We start from the raw sequence: 24,835 nt of genomic DNA on the forward strand, positions 1-24,835 counted from the left end.
AATTAAAAAAAAAAGTTTTCTATCTACATAAAGTGATTCTAGATTAAAAATTTGTGTAAAAACGTAAAAATAAATTACTATAGACTAGCTTTATTTCATAATGAAATTTTTTTTTTTTTAATTTTAAATGAAATTATTATATCTTTTATTTACTTTTCTGAATAATCTTCGCATATATTTTTTTTCAAATAATTACCAAATTTTCGCATTCAATATATATGTATAATTAATAATATTCCTCATTCACCAAGGATAATGAAGGATAATCATTGTCTCGCTAAATTATTAATAAAAATGTTAAATTATATGTTTTTTTTATTTCAATTATTTTTTGTAATAACAATAATTAAAAACATACAACAATATTTCACTTTAAGTAATGAAAAAAATAGGAAAAAATAAAAACAATATATACATTGTAATTTTATAAATCGAGTACATAGGCCGATAATCTGCCAACTAATTACAAAGTTGTGCTGTTTTAGGTTTGTTTTGAATTTTACAAATGCTACAATCGTATTTTATTTCAAATTTAGGCAGAACAATTCAGGTATATTAAGTGTAGAATAACAACTATAGGAACTGGAGTAATAATAGGCATGTCAAACACGCATGCAGAATCCGTGAACCGAATAAGGGGCTCAAGATGCTTCAACATTTATTTATCGTAATATTTTTCTAAATAATGAAAGAACTTTATATTAAAAAATTTAAGATTTATTTAAATAAAATTTTCAGGAGTTTACAAAAAACTAAATGATATTTTTCAACCTAACATATAATTTATTAATTTTCTTCAGTATATATTCAAATTTATAAGTAGCATTAAAAAGGTGTAGGTTGTGCTGATGTCCGGCCGGCGTAGACTGAGTCCTATCAGTTTCTGTGTAGGCGGTACTATAATCTACCCCAGTATAGTCACAAAATACCTGGGAATGTAGCTGGACAACAATCGAACATTCTCCGTTCATGTGGAAGAGGCAGCCAGAAAGGGCGAGAGGGTGGTTCAATCATTGAATAGAATCACGACTAAAAAAGGGGGGCCAAGGACCATGAAGACTTGACTTCTGGTAAGTGTACTCTCGTCAGTGGATTTATACGTAGTACAGATTTGGCAAGGAGCTCTTTCCAGAGCTCGAAATGCGAGTCGATTGATGAGACTACAACGCAGACTTAACCTTCGGATAATCGCAGGATACAGAACCGTACGCACAGTGGTGAAATCAGTAATAGCGGGGGTTCCTCCGATGGATTTACAAGCTAGGATGAGGAACCTTACTGTGAACGGTAGAGACAGGAGGTCAACAGTAGATGAGCTGTATAGGGAGTGGAACAGAAGGTGGCAAACGACACCCAAGAGTAGATGGACGTTCGGGCTCATCGGAGATGTTGGACAGAGAGGAGCCATAAAGACACGAGCTTCGAGTTTACCCAATTCCTCTCTGGCCACGTCTGTTTTTGTGATTACACAAGGGATAGGTAGAAGCATCACCAACCAAGGTCATGATTGCGAGGAACAGGACACCGCGGAGCATGTGGTGTTATCCTGCCCAAGATGGCGAGATTTGAGAGTCGGTCTGGTGGAGCAATGAATAGTGGACGCGAGCAATATAATAAGAGTAATGTTTTCAAGACATAAGCTATTATTAAATCTAACTAAAAATATTTATTAATTTTAAATAAATGTATTTTGACTAATAACAAAGAAATCCGTAAAAATAAAATATTAACTTTTACTAAAATTTAAAAATCGTTACAACACATTTTGATTAGATTATTGTTTCAATTGCTAATGTTAGTAAGAAAAAACGTAAAATTGACATTGCATCGATATGAACACCCTATAGTAAACATTTTTAAAAGGCAACTGATAATATGAAATACTTTTTACACGAAGCTTAAAAGCATTTCAAACAAAAACGGTTGTTATACGTTACTTAAAGATTTTATGGAATTATCTCAGATTTAATATATATATATATTAAAATTATATTCAATTTATATCGAATATAACAAGAAATACATTAAAGTCAATGCTGTTTATACCTTTTTAAGAGATTTAATTTTGAAATAAATTTGTTTTTTATAAATAATGATTACAATTCATTAACTTTGTGAAAATAAGTTACGGTTGGCATGTAACAATCTTATAAATTTAAAAAAAAAATTATAAATAAAAAATTGTAAAAAATTATTACATTTTTAAATATTTTATTAGATTTTATTATCAGATTTGACATGCTTGGTTATTTGACATGATGCAATTGTTTTCGGTCTACAGCATGTTCTCAAAACATTTTTTTTTTTTAATTATAAAAATTCTTCCTTTTTAAAATTCCGTTTTAAAAAAGCGTGTAGTTATAGATTTAATTAACTACATGACATTAAAAATAGCAAACTTAATATACCTGTACAATGTCTAACACCGAAGCGTGATCCAAAAATACACAGTAATGGTATTATGTAAATAAAATTGTAATTGTTATGGAATGATTACGATAATCCAGAACACTAAGGCAGTGAATTTAGGAAAAAACTCATTTTACAACAAATAAACAAAAATTATAACTAAACAAAATTAAAAGAAAAAGCGAGACGTTATAATTTATAAATTATGATTATCCCTCCTTATCCTGGGATGGACTCTCGTAATCCTATATTCCCTCTAAATTTGTATCCGCCGTTGTTTCGCAGGACAAAACCCATTCCCAGATTCTTGAAGTCATAGCTTTTTGGTCGATAGTAGTTTCTAAACCGTAGCTGCTTAGTAATTTTTTAAGCCTCGTTTTGCTTTCATCGACGACATGATGCGCATCTTCTTCTTCATCGTCGTCTTCGTTATTAATATACAGATTAGTAGAATCTTTACGTTCGACTGGAGAAGCGTTACCGGGTTTATCGATAAGCCAACTATCTTTGAGATATTTACAAATTTCAGTAATCGGCGCCCTCTTTTCCGGTTTATGATCCATTAATCTACGAAACATACGAAGTAATCTCGGCGTAAACTTTTTAAATTGAGTTGGAATTTTTGTAGTTCGTCTTTTTTGCCATTTCGCAAAATTGCTATAATCGCTGTCCGAAGTAATATCGGCCGATTGCCAAGGCGGACAGCCGGTTAAGCATACGAATAATACGATTCCTACTTGCCAACAGTCTGAACCAGTACGACATATAAACCTTTCGTTACGAACCACTTCACACACTTCGGGCGGTAGAAAAGGGTGCCATGTACATCTGACCTTACTGACTAAGACGCCTTCTTTTCTCGTTTCCCCGAAATCACAAAGTTTTATTTTAGATAAGTCTCCGGAAAAAACTAATATATTTTCCAATTTTATATCCCTATGAACGAGTTGTTTGGAATGAAGGAACTCCAGCGCGGATCCCAATTGCTGTGCTACTTTTTTACAAGATTCCTCAGGTACTCCGCCGGCCTTAACGATACCGGCTAAATCGCCGAACGGTGCGTATTCTTGTGCGAAAACAAAACATCCGTCCGCCTTAAAGGCGACGGGATAGGAAGACAGTATATTCGGATGCGGGCTCAAATGATAGCTGTAGTGAAATTCTCTGTAAAAATCTTTTATCGTCGATAACTCGGTATGAATGGCCTTCAATACCACCGACGTATTAGTTTTACGATGTGTCGCCAATAAAATTTTAGCGAAACATCCTTCTCCTAACGTCCTCTCGACGTCGTATTCTTTAGCGAGTTCCAGATCTTCCAGTTCGACTTCCTGGATACGGTGTAACCCGCCTTCACGACCCCTTTCACCACGCATTCTGTGAACAAAAATAAAATAACTATTATTAGCATCAAACTATTCTCGACTGTCGCTGTACATTACAGCAAAAGACATAAAAAGTATTTGTGACGCTACATCTGTGCCAAAAACAAAACAGATTTTATTCGTAGCAATAAAATCCATTCTGAACATTCTTTTGAATATGCCTCTCACATTAAAGTGGCACATGCTAATTTTGCAACACATACACACACACATACATACACACAAACTTTACAACTTAATTATATATATATATAAAACACAGATATACAATCACCAATCAAACTAATTATTTTTGTAATGAATTAAAAATAGATGTATATTTTTAAAAACTTTTCTTTTATGTTATTTAATTTATTACAATTCTCAAAATTCATTTCGAATAAATTTAGAAGTAAGCCGTGTGTTTGACTATTGAAATGATATAAAATTTTCTAAAAAGAGTTCCTGTAATATCATTACTTTTTTTTAAGAACATCTAATTATATGTTCAGTAAAATACTACTTGGCATATCACTTCTTAAAGTAAAAAAATAATCTTAAATTGAAGAAAGGGAATTACATATATATAAGGGAAATACATATATATATAGGCAATGTTCACCTAATACCTTCTCTTGTATATGTATTAATTACATACAAAATAATGTCTTCTCTTTTATATATATGCCTGCGCTGATTTTTTTTGATTTTTTTTATATTACGAACAATTAATTTCACTTTCCCGACTATTATAGAATATAACAGAGTACTGCTAAAACAATCAAGATTAGGTTTTTTTTTGACTCAAGAGAACAATGAACTGCTGAGTCCACAAAAGAAAAAAATGCTTACTATATATTACATTTTTTAATTCCTATGGAAAATAATTACATTATAGGAAGCGTAAATAAAATTAAAATAAAAAAAAATAAAAAATTATTAATTAACATTAGAAAAATATAAATTGTACTCTATTCGATTGAACAATAAATTTTATTTATATAGTGATGTATCAGTTCAGATCAGTTCAGTAAAAATAATTCAATAGATTAACCTAATTGAATTATTAATAGTGGTAAATAAAATGATTTGTGGAAAAAACTTTATAACGGAGCAGTAGTAATATTTTGTCATTTAAAAATGTTTCTCAAACTTTTTTGGCTCTAACTTTATTTAGACTGTGAAATCTATTAATATTCTACTGAATTCAATTATCTAAAATTTATTTTACATGAATTATTATTTGTACAACGATTGCAAACTACATGATTATCATATAAGATATACTTTGTCGGTAACTTCTTTGCGCTGGAATTTTAAATTATAAAAATAATTATATGGTTCAAAAATTACTCTTTCAAACGCAAGTTTAGGAAATGAAATATTTTTTCCAAGCAAATAATATTTAATAACTATTGTGATCACGAAAAATTTCGGTTTTCAGATTTCAACGGAAATATCCATTTTGACCATCCCTGAATCTATTTTGACTAGTTTCAGCGTGGCGATTGTACATACGTATGTATCTCACATAACTCAAAAACGATTAGCCGTAGGATGTTGAAATATTGGATTTAGAACTGTTGTAACATTAGTTGTGCATCTCCCCTTTTGATTGCAATCGATTGAACCAAAGGTATCCAAAAAAGCCCAAAATAAAAAAACTTGGTTTTTGTACTTTTTCTTAACTCCCGTAATACGCCCTCATTGAGAGCCTTTCAACAATATACATAACTGGCATTTATTTTCATTGGTTCCAGAGTTACAGCCAAATGAAATTTTAATTAGTGAAATATTTGGATCTATAAGGGGAAGGCACATCGATTCGAATCAGACTTCATCTCCTTTATTAATTTTTTTTAACTTATATTTTTAACTTTTTTTTACAAGTATGTATATGTAATAGATTTGATAAAACATTTGATGATTACTAATATTAATTGAAAATTATATTTTAGAATCATATTATTTTTGGATTTTTTAGTATAATTTTATTTAATTATTTTGAATAAATGTGTGTATGTATTTTAATAATCGTATAAGTTACAAAGTCATGTGGTGTCCACATCAGATTTTTTATAATATAATCAAACAAGTGACCCCAGATCACTTGATTTGATAATATAAAATGATATTTGTTTTTTCTTAATATCTTGACATTAAAATTATTAATTTATTCAATATTTACGGGATACCATTTCTTATCTATAATCCGATACAGAACCTTACACTAAAATTTCTAAAAATATTTTAAATATTATTGACTTTAATTCATTCACACGAAAATTATTAGTAAAAATTTATTTCCAGTAAGTAAATCACATAAAACTTTGTTCCATCAAGAGGAACGAGGGATCCATTAGAAAGTTTCAAAATATTTTCTTTTATAAACTGTTTAAAATTATGTTTACTCTAATTTATCCGTTTAAGTTTGCAAAAGAAAAATTTCAATCGTTCAAAATTTAAAATTATATTTCTCTAGAGAAATTTTGCCTAAAATTTTCTTTTCTTTGAATTATCACAAAAAATCGATTTGACAAACAAGAGCGTGGCCCATAAAAAAACCTCAAGGGCTATTTCAATATGAATTTATTTTTTGTATCATATTTATATTTTTATGAAATTACTGCTAATTACTTCAAGCGATTGATGATGTATTTTTAATAATCGAAATTTCAATTCAAATCTAGAACTTTATTTTCTGTAAACAGTTGTTCAGCGATTACTCTTTTCAATTTTATAACACACTAATGTCATAGATTCTAATTTTTATTATTAACAGGAACATCCAGATTTAATTATAATTTATTATTTATTCAAAAACTAACATAAGACAAATAAATTACATCCTGTTATTTCTCAAATAATTTTGCTCCTTTTTAATGCACAAGCGCCATATTTCGGGTAGCTTCTGCATTCCTCAGAAAAATATTCTTGTGGCAACTGACGGACCATTCTTGCGTGTCTGCTTGTGTTCGTTTGTTAGCATACACAGAATTTAGCGTCCGTATATTTTTATACTTTCCGGTAATAAAGTTGATTTCTTTTACCGACACTGATGTAGAGTACAGAAAAGATATTCCGCACTGTAATTCGACAATAATTTTGAAGAAGCGTGTTAATCTTGTTAGCCAATTCTTCTGATGTCTATGTTTTCGGGCGGCGAGACAAGGATTCATCATTCTATATACTTTCTCGACCGTCTTTTAAAGATTTACACCCGTTATAGATTCTTATATTTGTCAACGTTTCTTTATCAAACTGTCTTTTAAGTCGTTCACAAATTTCTGCCGGTTTCACGTTTTCTTTTGTAAAAAATGTTATAATTATACACTATTCCACGCTCGGATGCTCTTTTTCCACTCATACTTGTTAACAAATTGCGTATGCTCAGGCGGGTGCTGAATTACTGGAATAGGTTAATGTTTAGCGCTTGTTCCCGCCCACCAGAAAATGTTACAAACTTCGGTTTTTGTTTCTTTTATTTGGCGCCAAATTTAAATTATAATTTAAATTTGAACACCCTATTTTCAATTGTGCGTAAAGTGTAGCCAAAAGAAAGGAGAGCTAAAAGGAACGAAAAGGGTTCTGAAGTAAAGAAATAGCTATGTGCATTTAAAATTAAGATACATACATTCTATTTTCCTTACTTCTTTAAAACAAGTTCGGATGTTCTTACTTTATAGTGTAAACAAAAGCACAAGATAATGAACTAATTTGTACATAATGATGCACGTTCTGAATGGAACGTTAAGATATTACAAAATATAAATAAACAAATCTACAATATGTTTTAAGTAATATACAGACAAAAATTTGTATAGGAATATAAACTTTAAAATAATTTAAGCGCTATTTTTTTTCATAGAAATAACAATGAGTTCAAAAAATAACACAAACAACTTCATAAAAAATCGTGTAACTTAAAAAGAAGAAATAAGAAAGCTAAGTTCATTACAGTAGTTAAAACAATAATTATCGCCGTTTATCTTCGATGATTTCTTTTTTTAAAAAAATATTCGAAAAACACCAAAGAAAAACATTAACACAAAGGTTAAAGTTAAAAGTAGAAAAAATAAGATAACAGTTTCTAAATAAGATAAACATGAAAGATCCTTTTTTCTCATCATCTTGTATCAGCCAGATCACGTAGAGATAAACAAAAGATAGTACTTTGAAGTTATAATATTTACATTTTTAAATTTGGAATGATTTATAATAGCGTTTATTATTTGGAGTCTACGAATAAGTATATAAATAATGTAAAGGTAATAAAAAATTTATTATAGCTATTTATAGTCAGTTTAAAACGTATATCATTCAACGCCTAAACGAACAAATATTCTTTAAAAACGGTTTCATAGTTTTATAATACAGTATTTCCGGGTGAATGTCTTCAATCACGTTGAAATTTACTAACATATGAAGTAAGTTCTTAAAATTTTTTGACAGTTCTTTGAAGTTCGTACATTTAAGATCTGTTAACAATATATAATCTATATATATAAAAATGAATTTTTGTTTGTCCCGTATGCGTTCCTATGCCATTCATCCGATTGCGATGAAACTTTGGTGAGTTATTGTGGGCAAGTCCGCGAAGGTTTCTGAATTAGTTTGAACTCGCTAGGTGGCGCTGTGGTGGAGATATATCGAAAAATTGTATTTACGGCCCGATTTGTCTCATATTCAATATATATATTAGGTACGTGTAGAAGAAATATTTTTTGCGAAAAATGAACCTGCTAGGTGGCGCTGGGGTCGAGATATTTACGAAACAAAAAAATATACAGACTTTCTTCTTCTATATATATAAAAGGTAACGTCGTTATATAAAAGGTCAGTGTGACCGCTATAAAAAATGTCCGACTAAAAAATTATTGGACCGATTTTTTCGCGGGAAAAACGGAAAAACAGGAAGGGAAAAATGGAAATAGGGTAAAAGTGAAAGGATAAATTTTGTGGTCCCGTAATGTTCAGTTTTTTAATGTTTTATCAAACTTTCAATTGTGTTCGTTTAATCTATATACTAATCTAATCTTTATTAGATAAACTATATCTAATCTATAATTGTGTTCATTTAATCAGGCAGTAGCGAAGCATTGCCGGGTCTGCTAGTAGTAAATAATTCATTAAACTGTAAAGAATCACCCAATAAAAGGGTTTCAGTAATAAGAAAAAAAAATTAATGATAAAAATTGTTCAGTGTAGAAAATAAGTCAGGGATGAAAATAAATATATAATAAATTTTCATTTATTTTTTTTTCGTGAATGTTTAAAAGAAAATAGTAAACAATTTTAATATAAACTAGAAAGTAATATTTTAATTTTGTTCCCAATACTCTAAAAAAAAACCTGTTATTTTTTTTCTTTATCAGGTCAAATTTCCAACACACAAATAATTTCAGAGTTGACCACCGATTCAATAGAAAGATGATAGATATAGATTTTTCCTATCCTAAAACTCGCTAAAATCATTAGCTACGTTGTATTTATGTAATTAAGAGTAAAGATATGACTAAACGTAATGAATAGCTCAAATTAAATTTTTTTTAAATCTAATTGTTTCTGATAGCTTATTTCTTTAACTTTTTTTTAAGCAACAAACTAACCATACCTTGTTATCTCATAAAAGTATTCTGTTTTTTTTTTTTTTTTTATAATTACCAAATATAAATCAAAAAAATTATGATTTAAAAATAAACAAAGCTGAGAAGTACTCAAAATTCTTTGTCATAAAAAGATTTTTAATTATTTAATAATACACCAACAGAAGTAAAAGAGATCTTTTTTTAATTTAAAAGAAAATTCGTGAAAAAGAAAGTGACTGAAGAAAATGATTCTGAAAGATAGCAATATAATATATATATATATATATATATATATTATAAGTAAGTAATATATATATATAATAAAAGTAAGTTAGCGTAAAAATATCACTGTATTAATAATAAATTTGTATTTAAATCAAATTTTAAAACGGTTTGCATATATATATATATATATATATATATATATATATATGTGTGTGTGTGTGTGTGTGTGTGTGTGTGTGTGTGTGTGTGTGTGTGTGTGTGTGTGTGTGTGTGTGTGTGTGTGTGTGTGTGTGTGTGTGTGTGAGGGCATAGTTTTAAAAACGACGATTTAATTGGTGAATTGGTGATGGTTGTGTTGGTTATTGTCATATATGGGAAACACACTGATAGCCTATAAAAAAGATTTTACAAGTCTGCAAGGCGGGGTATCAACAAGAAAGGAGAAATTAGCTTGCTTCAAGCGATATGCGTTTCCATGTAATAGTTTCTTGATAATAACGAATTATTTACTCTCTAATTCCCGCATAAACAGAACAATCACTAACGTGGTATGGTAAAAATAACATTTTACTATTCTGAAACTGTAGTTAATTAGCTGAAAAATACCTTATTCAATTATATAAATAAAATAATGGTTTCACTAAATGAAATTCATTATTATTTATAAAAATGTTTTATTACAATCTGTTTACAAACTAACATATTATACACGTGCGTCCACACACAGAAAATAATTAAACATACAAAATATACAATAAAAATAGGAAGTAAACAAATATGTCCTCGACAATAACCTGGCAATGATTCAGATCTGAATTTTAAAGTTTAAACATCTTCATTGTTATAACAGGCCTAAACGTTGAACTGGTGAAGGTCTTATTATCAAGGGACAAACAGTATAAAAACAATTCCACTTCCAAATTATACTTACAACAAACTTATTCATAAAAATTATTATTAACCCGTTATATGACGTAAAATTCACTATTAACTTAATAATAGATTACAAAATTAATTTACTCTGAAAATAACGTAGTAATTTAGTACCAAAATTTATAACCTAAGATATCAATAATCTTTTTCGGTAGATTTCATAAGAAAGCTACCTATTGTAATGGGTACCGTGATTCGATTTCCAGAATATTTCGACATATCTTCACCTTTCATATACCCCAGACCCCAAAATCACCGTAAGTTCAAAAGTTTATATATACATTTATGTATATATATATTTCACTTTCTTGTGAACAAGATAACTGACGCAATTTGGCGCCAATCACTTTCAAATTGATACGTAAAATATAACGATCCAAAATCTCGGCCGAGTTCGTTAATGGACAAAATCGGACCATGGGGGAGAGAATGAGGGGCTTTTTCGAAAAAAACAAAATATTGCTATAACTTTCTTATTAAGTAAAATATCGAATTCGTTTAAAAATCCTACTATTCTTTGGATAAGGGCCTAAAACTTATCTGAGTAAAGTTTTTATATATCACATTAGCTCAGGGGGTGGAAAAAATGGGTTTCGAAAACAAAAAAAAATCATAACTTCCGTAACAGGCACCGTAACGAATCCATTTATGAAATGGTATTATTCCTATTTTTGTCAAAACTCCTGTTATTATTAAAATTATTTCATTGTTGTTAGTCCTCTAAAGATTTGTCTTTGTTAGTTCTCTAAAGATTTGTTTGTTAGACCTAAAACCTTTGTCTGAAACAATTTTTGATATGACCAACCCTTACGGCAAGGGATGACAAAATTTTGCTGGAATTGTAAGAAGGGCTTGTCGTATGCTAAACATGTGAAACTTTTTTCACGTGAAACCAGTGTCGTATTGAGTATATTTGAAGTTTTACTTAACTTTAAGGTAGAAATATTTTTGATTCCCTACTTAGTAACGGTGAAATCTACCTCCGCCTTCCGGCATACCGAAAGGAATTTTTTATTTTAAATAAAATTTAATAAATCTCAATGTAGATTATTATTCTGTATTGTATTAAAATAATTTGTAACTGCTTAAAATTACAACTTTATTTCATGAAACTACCATTAATTGAACAAAAAATTGTAAATTATTAGCGAATCTATTATCTTTTTTTTAAATTACAATATCCCCTACATTTTTTTAACTTCCACCGATCAAAATGGGTGTATTTTTTTGATAAAAATCTGTAATTTTTTCCTATGTAACTTTTGAACGAATTGAACGATTTCAACACGGTTTTCGGAAATGAATTATTATTTTTAAAGTAAGGTTTTTAACTTCTTAAATATATCTAAAATTGTATACTGTTTTTGAATCACTTTTTCACGCAATTGAATTTTGAGGTCGACTCACCGTGTGAACATGCCGGCATCGTTTGTCATCGCTAGTAATAATTCTTTCATGTATGGATCATTCTCTTTTTCTGTTTAACTTCCGGAACCACCGTAAACTATTACTTCGCAGGATGAATGAGGATGATATTTATGAATGTAAATGAAGTATATTCTTGAATAGTCTCAGGTCGACCATTCATGAGATGTTAATTGAAACCCAACCGCCAAAGAACGCCGGTATCCACGATCTAGTATTCAAATCCGAGTAAAACTAACTGCCTTTACTAGGATTTGAACCTTTGACTCTCGACTTCGAAATTAGCTGATCTGCGATGACGAGTTCACCACTAGACCACTCGGTGGGTTTTATGCATGAATCAACTTTTAAATTCTATATATATTTCCCTCTCACGGTTAATAAAAATTTTAATTTCAACATTAATTTTACGTTTTATATAAATATCTAAGCCGAACATATTACATAATTTTCTAGTTAAAGAAATTTATTCGTTAAACTTTTTTTTCAATACCGATACATATTTTAATTTATTAACTTATATAAAATAAAATACTTGGTTTAATGTTTTATTCTATATATAATTTTTATTTTACTGGAAAAAGTTATTTTACGATCTCAATCAGTTAGTGGTTGACGTTTTCAAATAATATTAGATAAAATTACTTGAACAAAGTAAAACTAAGTACTTCAATACAGATAAAACTTTGATGACGATAACAGCTGACACTGTTTCCAAAGTGACGCTCTTAAGTTTCTTCCTTGGGATCACGAAACCAATATAAAAAACTATTAAATCGATATGGTATCTACCCGTAATTGTGAATCAGAAAAGAAGTTGCAAGAGGATTTATCGACCCAATTTTACTTGTTTTAGATAAAATTGTGTCAACATGCTATTAATCAATGTTGTTACTGAATAAAATAAACACCTTAAAATCAGTATGTATGTTTTGGGAGTAATAAATCTAAAGTTTAACCTTACTATACGATATAACATTATACATTATATGGAACTAGGAAAAAAATAAAGCTAGACGAAAATAAGATACTTCAAACCACTAGAGTTTGAAAACCTTTCCTTTCTTAATGAGCCTTCCCTTACTCTTACGCCTAAAATCCTTCCACGTAACTATATTTCTCTTCTTAAAAACTTCTCTTTTCATACACGTACTACCTAATGAGCTGTTACATCTTATGCTTTACGGCTAACCTATTGACTCTTTATACTTAACAACCTAGACATCAAAGAAATTCACTGGATGTAAAAAAATATATTCACAGAAAACGTTTAATTACAAATATTTTCTTTAATATTTAATAAAAAAAAAAAAAACAATTTTAATTTCTAAGCAGTAATATATATATGAATAAAGGTATAGAAATTATAAAATTTGTACGTTAATGTTACTTTGTATTTATTTAAAAATTACATCTATGTATAATTATCTACTGATTACAGCAATTAACTTGTATTTTATTAATAGTTTATTAATACAAATTTAAAAGGGCTGGAGAAATAAAAATAAAAATATTATACAAAAAAAAGCTACACCAAACATAAAAACCAGTTATTAAGATCTCATCTTATACTAACGAATATATTTTAAGGCAGTGGTTCCCAAACTTCTCCGACTCGCGGCGCCCTCCTTTGAATTAAAATTTTTCTATGGCGCCCTACCCAACTAAAAGTATGACTACTCGTACGAGATAAAAATAAATAAAACTCGTATATCTTCATTATTTTATTTTTTTTTTTTACTTTACTAACATTAAATTAATAATTACAAATATCTTGGTTCAATTAATTTTGAAGCTTCTACGATATTTCGCGGTGCCCCTGTGAAGAAACCGCACCTCCCTGAGGCGTCGCGGCGAACAAAGGAATTGGGTTTAAAAATGTAGGGTCTAAGCAAGACAAATATGAAAATAACAATTTTAGCAGAAAGTAAATTTCATAATACCAATCATAGCTTTATGATTTAAATTCTACAGAAATTAAAATTTTAAAGTTTCTTATTGGAAAAAAGCCACTCCGATATATAAAGGAAGCTGAAGATTAATTTGTTTGCCAGGGTAGTTTTAAAAATAAAACAGTTTACAAATATTAATAGCGCAAGTTGATTCCTCGGAATACAAACTTATTTGTAACGCTATATTAGATTCAAGCCCTAGAGTACTCGGCTGTAATTTAATTTTCAGTAGCATTTCTTTAACAATGTCGATCATCTGTGAAACATTTTTACCATGTAGAAGAATTTGCATGTTTTAATAGCAAACTAACTATAGAGTTAAGATATAAGAGCGTTATCTACATCCCAGGCGCTAAATGACAATTTATTGAATGACCACCCTCACATTTTCTGATTAAATCGAGGAATGAGAACAGGTATTTTTAAACATGAAAATTATGGCAAAGGAGTTTTGCGACAGGAATGCCACCTTGATTGTTTATTCGTTTCGAGAAGAAATTATCAATCAAAGAAACCATGTTTACCACCAGCTATACAAAAATTAGAACGGTTCAGGATGCAAATGTGTATGATCTATAATGATGCGTGTCCTCAAGTTGTTCAGAATACGGCAGAAAGGAAGCACGTTTCGATTGAAGGTATTAAATAATTTTTCGTACAGTCAAGATATGATACCGTCTGACTTTCACCTTTTTCTGAAATTAAAGGAATTTTTGAGCAGAAATTCATGCACACCGAAGAAAACGTCCATTGAACTGTCAGTTCTTATCAAAATAATAAAAAAACACTTTTAATCCGGTATACGGTACAGGTTATTCAAAAAGAACAGATTTCATAACTTAATATTTTATTAAGGAAAATCACCTGTATTACTCATAGTTAAATTTCATTTCCTGTCTTACAAGTGTTCAATGTGACCACCACAAGCAGCACGAACAACATCAAGGCGGTAAGAGAATTCCTCTAAGACGCGTAGGAACGTGTCACGATTCGTTGAGTCGATCGCAGTTGATATTCGATGTTTAAGTTCATCGATGTTTTTAGGTAGCGGTGAACAAAAAACAAGATCTTTAACATATCCCGACAAGAAAACATCACGTACGGTTAAATCTGGAGATTTCGCAGGCCAAGCATAAAGAGCAAGATCTTGAGTATTGTTTCGACTAGTCCATCTTCGAGGCACGTTTTCATACAAAAAAGCTCGTAAAATCAGGTGATAATGAGCCAGTGTTCCATCTAGTTGTAAAATGAAGTCATCTGAATCTCCTTGTAGTACGGGATGAGCCAGTTCTGGAGCGTGTCGAGAAAGGTTTCTCCTGTAACTGTGTTTCCCTAGAAGAAAAAGGGAAGGTAGGTAAACCGTGTCCTTACACACTGCACACATCACATTCACCTTAGGAGAATCTCTTTCGTGCTCGACTATTAGATGTAGGGGTATCGATCCCCAAATATGAACATTTTGACGATTGACTGCTATTTAAGTAAAAGGTTCATCAGTGAAAATTAAATGTGAAATGAAGATTCCGTTTTCCATTTTCTCCAGCATCGATTCGCAAAATTCCAATCTCTTCCTTTTGTCATTATAGGAAAGTGCTTAAACGGCTGTCATCTGTACCGTTCATATGTAGACGTCTTCTTAGCACACGCCAGATAGTCGGTTGAGGAATTGCAAGCGATTGAGGCGGCCAGCTCAGTTTCTGGACTTATGTGGACTACGATGAAACGCATCACAAATTCTCTCCACTTGTTCCTCCGAAATCTTTGGTCTCTTGGACATTTTTCTTTAAACACCCTGTCTCCTCAAACTGTCGAAACCACAGTCGAATATTTCTCGTAATGGGCGGATAAATTTCGAATCGCCTTCGAAAAGCACGCTGCACCGTGACTACCGAATTTGTTTTCGCGAACTCGAAAAGACAGAACGCCTTTTGTTGTCGACTCGCCATTTTGATGTTCACGATAACTAACGCGCTCATGCAGTAGCTATTCGAAACTTATGAACCTGCTCTTTCAAATGATCTGTGACTGATTCTATAACGGTTGAAAAATTGCGTCTTGAAATCGGTTCATTTTTTTTTAATAACCCAATATATTGAGACTTTTTTAAATTCATTAATTTTTCTTTTATTATTACTTCAAAATTATAATAGCTCAAATTCAGGTGTTTTCTTTCGTTGATTAAAATATAATTGGTGAAATTTGAAAAAAGAGATTTAAAGGAGAAAATTTAAAGCGTAGAAGGTTATTTAATTTCATCCTAAATGAAGTTTTCTAGAGGTTAAAACTCTAAAGGAAGACATAAATTAGATAAAGCGAAAAATATAACTGAACAAATAGGTTGTAAGAAATAAGTTAGAATTAGATGAAAAATATATTAATGGAAAAGATGGGAAAGAAGTATAGAAAGCTCTTTTACTAATCCAAACAACTCAATTAATCATTAATTAATGCCGTTATTTTATGAAATAAGTGATCGTACCGTTTAATTAAACAATAATATTTACATACAAAGTAAAGTTACGTAATTCAAAGATTTAAAGTTATTTTCATCGTAACAGTCTCATATGTACTCAAGTTATCATCGAATTCACTTTCAACAAACAGTTGAACAGATTATCAGAATTAAAACAGTCAAATTTAATTAAACTTTTAAGTACCTGTAAATTATAAACAGTTCTTTACCGAATTAGTTTCCGTTAATTTATAAAATAACATATTTCACATTATTAGGTTTATGAGATACTTCTAGGAGATATATATATATTTCTATATATTAAAAAAAAATATTATTATGCATATTACACACCAGAGCGAGTGATTTATAGATCAGACAAAGAAATAACCTAGATTATTAAATATAATGCTGATGATTGCAAATAATTTGGGCACAAATGATTTACGTATATACATATTTTTTTTTTTTAATAGGATGAATTTGATTGATTAAAATGAAACTCCGCTTCAGATAATATATTCGTACATATTTTTATATTATAGTCAGCTAGATCAAAAAACTATATGGAAAATTTCAATAAGAACAAAGGTTTAAAGTTAAGTGTTAAGGTTTTTCTTAAATAAAGATATCGTCTGTCACTCGGAGCATAAAATTAAATTAATTTTTTTTTTTAAATTCTAATTAAAATAAAACTTGTAGAATGAAAAACATAACCCTTCTGGCTACAAAATAGTAATAATTTTAAACTTTTTAAGAAAACTCCTTACCTACATATTTATAAGAGGGAGAAGGCCAAATCTCTCTTATATCTGAGTAAGATTAAAACTAATTTATGTCGAGATGTATAAATATCACCATTTAAGATATTACTGAATTCTATATTTTAATATCCCATCTAGTGCTATAGCTTTAGAAGGGAAAGTACTGCAATCGGTCCAATTTGGGTATATGTAGTTTTCACCGGATCTTAGCGTTTTGACACCTAAGGAACCAAAAAAACCGGAGGGAAACTTTTCGGATGTTCGTATCTACGTGTGTGTGTGTGTTGGGTGTTGCACTCCTTATATCTACAGACCTACAGGACCGATTTCACCAAACTTGGTCAGGTTACTTCTATAAATGTGGCATTGATGCCATTAAATTATCAACTTAAAAGGTCAAGGGGATGAGGCTGTACAGCAAGGTCACCCTCAGTCTCGAGATTTCGTCTAATTCATTTCGTCAATACGTTAATTCAAAAAAAATTTTTGCAAAACTGCACTCCCATCTCAAAAAAATTCTGTTGTAGTCGTCTACTATGTTGTGACGTCACAGGTGAGCGGTAGAATTAAATAAATTAATAATGTTTAAAGTGTAAAAAAATATATAAATGACCGCTAGTACCGCCACACCCGCGAGAACAAAATACGGTATACTCATGCGCTTTAGTTAAAATCATTGAATTATATATATATATATATATATATATATATATATATATATATATATATTATATACAAAAAATATTATATTCAAATAAAATTATAAATATTTTAAATTAACTTGTATAAACCGCGTATCAGAAAATAGCTGCGAGGCGGGAAAGTCCTCCAACTGTTCTGCCAGCATTTTTATAATTCTATTTATTTTTTATTCTTTTTTTAACCTAATGCGATGGAATTAATTTTAAATTTTCATTAAATTTCAGTAAAAATAGTTAAATTAATATATTCAACTAAAAATAAACTTTTTATCCACGAAAAGCCTTCACTTAATTATTAAAATGCTAACGATGTAAACTTTGTTTTTATTTTCGTTGGGGGAAAAACAAACATCCTACCTAACATCTGTAATCATTTTAAGGAATGTTTTAGACTTAAGCGCAAATTATATTTTTTTTTTTTAAAAAAGAAAAATCAAAACAGTATTACTAATATAAAAGTAAATATCAAGTGAATAATAATTAATATAGCTTGAACATAAAAGGTAAGTTAAAACGAAATTTAGATAGCTCACTTCAGAGGAAGGATTACCGGGGAACACCTATGGTAGTCATGCGATGATTGCGTCGAGACACGCCTTGAACTACCACTTTGGCACAAATTCAAATCTCAAGGTCAAAATTTCATTAGGATGACTGTTTAACTTGTCTTCTTCCATCAGGATGCTACTCATCCATTACTGATTTTAAAGCCGTGAAGTATTTTTTATTATTCGTCAACTACTTCTTTTAACATATATTCACTCTCAATATTTGAGTATATCTAAATAATTTTAAAATGTTTTTCATGAGTCAGATTTAATTAAATGTCCGGATTTATTATATTTATTCTCCATTTAATACGAGTGTTAATAATATTTAAAAAAATATGTTTCTGTAAATTTGCCAAAATATACTAAATATACAATTCCATTACTTTTAAACATTTATTATAATGAATATTTATGTATCAAACATGTAAAACATAAATTTGTTATTTTAAGCTTAACTTATTTATATATATAGTTCCAGATAGTATGTATTAATAAAGATAATTAATAATTTTAAGCTATAACTTTTGAATAATGTATTTCTTTTATCAGTAAGAGCTTACATCTTACCTATAACATGTTTATTTTGAGATTATTTTTCATTTCTTAATAAGATTTAATCGTGTAATTTACATAAAAACCTGTGTTTTTTTACATGGTAGTCGACGATAAAAATGATTATTCCTATGAAAATGTTTTTATACGATAAACCAGAACATGTTTAATAAATATAAAGTTTCCAGTCGCTTTAGCGACCTTCAGTGAATGCTGATGCTTACTCTCAGTTCGAATAAGCAAAAAAAAATTCCTACATCAATTAACGCCAAAGTAACAGTAGGAACAACAGGATAGTTGCAAGAGCAGTTGTAAATATTATATTTACAATTGTATTTGTACAATAATTTTCACTGTATTTGTACACTTTGGTTCAGATAATCGTTTAAACATTTTAAAAAAAATATAATAAAACACACTTAAGGATCCTAAAAAGGAAAACTGTAATCCTTTAACCTGCTTTTATATTTTTGATGGACAAAAAACGGAAATATTATATTGTTTTCATCTTTAAAATAAAAATGTTAAAAAATTAAAAAGCTTTACGTAACTTTTTAACACTCATTTGTTTTAAAACATATTTAAAACGTAATTATTTTTAAATTTACTTTTAAATTTACACATATATGTTGGCAAGGCTTCCCCTTTGTGCCATAATGTTACGGGAGGAAAGCTCTTTACTTCTGACGCACCAACTTTCCCGTACGTTTAATAGATATAACAAATTTAAAGCGTCTAAGATACAAGAGGCATTAATCAAAATTGCTTTCTCTAGATACGCGTTGTTCACTAGATCCAGTAATAAACAAGAGTGGTTTCACTGTGTAAGATACACAACACTGAAATTATGTAGAACACTCAAATTACAGCCTTGCGGTGATGTACGAAAATTTATTTGAATATGTAAAAAAGCAAGGAAAATTTTAGAAATATATACTTTTTTTAAGAAAATTATAAATTAATGGTCGCTTTGAATATGATCATGAAATTTACAGGAACTCAATTACTTGTGCCTTACGTTAGTTCACTTACAACCGAAGCTCTTACAATGGACATGACAAAGAAGAAGTTTTGGGCCGGGTGTTTTTATTTATTCGAAGTGTTGGTATTTTAGATACTTTTTAGTAGTGTTTTATTTTTTTTTATTTCATTTTTACTGTCATGAATTTCATTAATTTTTTTTTTCTGTTATACGAGAAGGAGCCTAACACACCTCTCGGAGTTCGTTAAATTTATTTTAGTTTTTAAATATATATATATATGCAGTTATCTGTGACAGGAGATAAGTTTTTATCTGTAATAGTAGTTATAATTAAGTTTTTATTATGTTAGCTGTGATACTAGTTGTGTTTTATGTTTTAATTTAAGTTTTCTATTTTGTTTTTGTATTTCATATTTTAGTTTACGTTTTAATTTTCTTTTTAAATTTCTGGTGTATGTTATTTTGTTTTAATTTTTGATGTTGTTTTCTTAGATTTTATATTTCTGTTTTCCGGGCGATGGTAACGTAAAGTCGTTTTTGCCCCCCCCCCTCTTCACAGAAAACCTCTACAATCGATAAATGTTTTGAACAATAGTTTAAAATTTCTTTACTTAATTTTAATGAAGAGAATTGTAGTATTATATGGCATGACGAAATATTAAAATTTCTGCAACCATTGAAATAGATAAGAAAAATCTTTTTTGAAATATTTTTTAAAGTTTAATCAAATAGAACAACCTAAAATCGATTTCTTTTAAACTATTTCTGCCAGTTTCTATATTTATAAAAATTCTTTCTATAATAACTACTTAAACATCTTTTAAATGTGAAAAGGTACAACAGAGATTGTAAAAGGTAACGTGTAAGTTAAGTTTTTTTTTTTAATTCTTTGTAAATCAAATTTTAAGGCATTAATCAACCGTTTGGATTTGCATTATCCCAAATTTTAATACGTTTACATTCTAATTCATATAATCTACATTTCATTATTTTACTTTTATAAACTTGAACACGCTATAAAAAGTATTTTAAAGAGTATGAAATGGATGTAATAGTAAATGAATTGCAAGAGCCTGCCCTGGAATCGAAACCTTGGTCAACTGATCCAGAAGTAGATCAAGTAGATTATTACGAGGTAATAATCATACATCAACTGATTAAATATATTCACACATCGACTTATCTTTGCTTCTCTCTTTCTATATATATAAACCCGAGTACTACTTAAAACTGAAATAATTGCAGATATAAAAGAACAAACCGAAATTATTTATTAGGCAGGCTAATAAAATTTGGCCTGCTTTTCTAATTTTATTTAATCGAAAAATAAATAGAATTAAATTTATATATATATATATATACTACATTTATTTTGCATAAAAAATATTACGATTATTTTAATACTTATAGAATGTTTATTTGCAATAAACATTTTGTTTATTAATTATAATTTCTTTAAACATGTTAATTATGTTTTGCAATGTATATAAACTTGTAAGATTACAGTTGCCAGCAAAAAAAAAAATTGCATGTTCTCCTTCGTTAAAAGTTAATGAGACGGAAACAGACTAGCCAGGCGCCGAATGTTACAGTCTAATCGACACCTATAAAACTACGATAAATACAGTTCCAACAACAATTCTAATGTAAACTAGCACAATAAATGCAAAAAGTTTATACAAAAAAATATATATTTTATATTCACAAATGTAGGTATGAGTTAAACAGATAATATCAGCTTACATTTTCCATTAACAAGAAAATATCTGTTAATTTATTTATTGATTTACTACAAATGCTCTAATTTTGATACGAAGTCATTAATTTCCGTCCTCGCCAATAGATCTTTTCTACACAAATTTCTTTACAATTTTTTAAATAATCACATTCATACACTACATGCTCCCATTTCATTTTCCGCCTTACAAATAACGCATCTAGATGTAGTATATATATTTATTGGGTACAGATGGATACCAAGACAAGAAATGGCCAGTTATTATCCTAAGCGTGGCCACACTTTCGCTTCTAGGACTGTCAGGTATAATTGCTTCATTCTCTACCAGACCATCTTTTTTCAGTATACGACAGGAAGTAATGTCGAGTACAAAGTCTAAATTTGTTGTAAATAAAGAGGTTTGCTGAATGATAAGATAATATAGACGGCTGCTGAAACAACGTTTTTACACCCATTTTTGCCAAGAGATCGGCCTGTTCATTACCGTATATACACACATTGGATAGAATCAACTGAAAAATCGCTTAGTGGGGGTAGGAGGTCTGTCCGCCTCACCTTGTGGACCAGACCGGAGTCCGTAAATTAATCCTAAGTCTGAGTGATGAACTGAAGTTGAGTTCATTAAGGGAATTAAAACTAAATTTCGTTGTTGCGAAGAACAGTTTTGGTGGTATGTTCTTGTTAAATTGCCTCGAATTTCAGGACATTTACTAAATTGGCTCAATAAAAGTAGAACTAGTCGCGGGGTTCGTGCTTCCGCGAACTCGGTTAGCTAGTTCAGAGGGAAACGATTTAGGACATTCAAGATGTCCGGACGTGGCCTACAGCGAAGGCAAAAGCCGAGTTCAAAAATCACCGATGTAAATGTCTACCGAGGCATTTACATCGGTGGTATCCCAACGAGGCCTTGCTTATTACTATGAGATGTAAAACGTTAGAGGGCGAAAGACGACTACCATTAAAGTCCATCAGAGAACGGGGGGGGGATGGTTGGACGACCGAAAGCGTCACAAGGCGACGTATTTTCCCCTACGCGGTTGGGATGAAAAATCACTTCCTTTCCTGTAACTTGTAGCTGTGGGAAAGCGAACAATGACAACGATATGATATTCGTGACAAATAATATTCCCGAAAACCATTTATAAGAATAACAAGCCTCAGGCTAAACAGTGAAAATGAGGAGTGAAGTGATTTCTTTTTCAAATTTTTATTAAGACTTTACTCTGTTCTCCTTAAGGACTGACTGTATAATAAATTTTATTCTTTTCTTTGCCCTGTTTAGCCTCCAGTAATTACCTTTCAGATAATACTTCAGAGGATGATATGTATGAGTGTAAATGAAGTGTTGTCTTGTACAGTCTCAGTTCGACCGTTCCTGAGATGTGTGGTTAATTGAAACGCAACACCAAAGAACACCGATATCCACGATTTAGTACTCAAATCCGTGTAAAAATAACTGACTTTACTAGGACTTGAACGCTGGAATAAAGCGAATTGGAGTAGCTAGTGTAAATCGTAAAATTAATGTATCTCTTTCTGTGGAAAATAACGGATTACACATATAATACATTAATAACACATTATACACCATTTCAACTCAATAGGAAAATTTGTGTACAAAAATTAACTTAAATTAATTTTTTTAAATTTAGCCTCCTTTACGTCAGTCATGCTATCTGCCAATAAGTTTGACGCTTAATAACTTGTTACATGAGAATTGTAAAATATTGAGGTTGGACTTTCCCGCTGAAATAATAAGCTGCGAGGAAACTTATGCAATTTCATTTTGTTATTGCAAATTTTCTCAAAAACTGAAGGAAAGCGAAAGAAAAATAATTATTTCTCACAACCTTCAACCGAAAAAAGATTTTTTGCTTAAGTGCAAAATATATAACAAATTAATTTAAAAAGTCATTTTTTGTCATTCTCCTGAACCATTCTTGTGATTTTCAATTATAATGATTTAAGTCAAAAATGAGTTTTGTTTTTTAAATTATAAAAAGAAATCTATGTTCGTTTTGATAAAGTCAAAATTAGTTATATAAATAATGAAAAGTAGTCATTATTACGTCATGGAGTGTGTACTGTTATAGATAGTTAAAACAATTATTAACACATTAACTTATTATAAAATACACTACCAGACTGTAACTATCAGATAACTAACAATGAGTAAGCGAATATTGTGGAATGCTCCTCATAAAACAATGTGCCGGCTAATCATTTTCTTGCGTGACTTAGTTTAAATTGCCCGCACCGGTGCGAAGTATTTAATCACATTATTATTTACAAATCAACACATCCGTAACATAACAACGGATGTTAATCGTCAATGATATATGTTTTCTTTCACACTTTATCAAAACAAACATGGCAGGATTTTTATTTTTTTTTTTTTTAATTCCAGAATTACTGAAATATAATCTATATCTGTAAAACAGTTGACAGAAATAAGCCCAAATTTGGCGAAAGCGATGAAAAAATCTTTTTTGGCACGCCAAAAGGAGGAGGTAGATTTCACCGTTGCTAAGTAGGGGATAAAAAAGATTTCCACCTTAAAGTTAAAAAAAATCTTCAAATTTACTCGATACAATGGTTGCATGTGAAAAAAAGGTTCACATGTTTAACGTACGACAAGCCCCATATACTTACAATTCCAGCAACATTTTGGTCATCCCTTGCCGTAAGGGTTGGTTATATAAAAATTTTTTTCAGGCAAAATTTTTAGGTAATATTTAAAGGACTAAAGAACACTTTAAACCGATTCGATACTGTGCGTATTAAGGAAGGTATGATTTTTTTGTCTTCGAGCCCCATTTTTCCACCCTCTGACCAATGTTTGGTGATACCAAAAACTTTACTTAAATACGTTTTGGACCCTTATCCAAAGAATAGTAGGCACTTTAAACGAATCCGATATTTTACTTAATAGGAAATATATAGATATTTTGTTTTTTCAAAAAAGCCCACCCATTTCCACCCCCACGGTGCGATTTTGCTCATTAACGAACTCGACCGAGATTATGGGTCGTTATATTTTGCGTATCAATTTGAAAGTGATTGGCGCAAAATTACGGCAATTATCGTGTCCACAAGAAAATGAAATATATATATGTAAAATTTTGAACTGACGGTAGTTTTGAAGTCTGGGGGATGTGAAACTCGAATATATGTCGAAATTTTCCCGAAGTCAAATCAT

At 29.9% G+C, this 24,835-nt stretch overlaps 1 protein-coding gene across 1 annotated transcript in view; it reads right to left on the bottom strand.

Moving 5' to 3' along the window:
• Positions 1-2,070: 2,070 nt before the first annotated feature.
• Positions 2,071-24,835, bottom strand: part of meng (serine/threonine-protein kinase meng-po) — a 63,428-nt gene continuing 40,663 nt past the window's right edge. Inside the window, exon 2 of the mRNA XM_075369211.1 lies at positions 2,071-3,786. Within this exon, the coding sequence (XP_075225326.1) occupies positions 2,655-3,786 (1,132 nt within the window). The 3' untranslated portion in view covers positions 2,071-2,654. The remainder of the gene's footprint in view (positions 3,787-24,835) is intronic.

This window comes from Lycorma delicatula, chromosome 6, assembly GCF_047948215.1.
Source record: "Lycorma delicatula isolate Av1 chromosome 6, ASM4794821v1, whole genome shotgun sequence".
Taxonomy (NCBI): domain Eukaryota; kingdom Metazoa; phylum Arthropoda; class Insecta; order Hemiptera; family Fulgoridae; genus Lycorma; species Lycorma delicatula.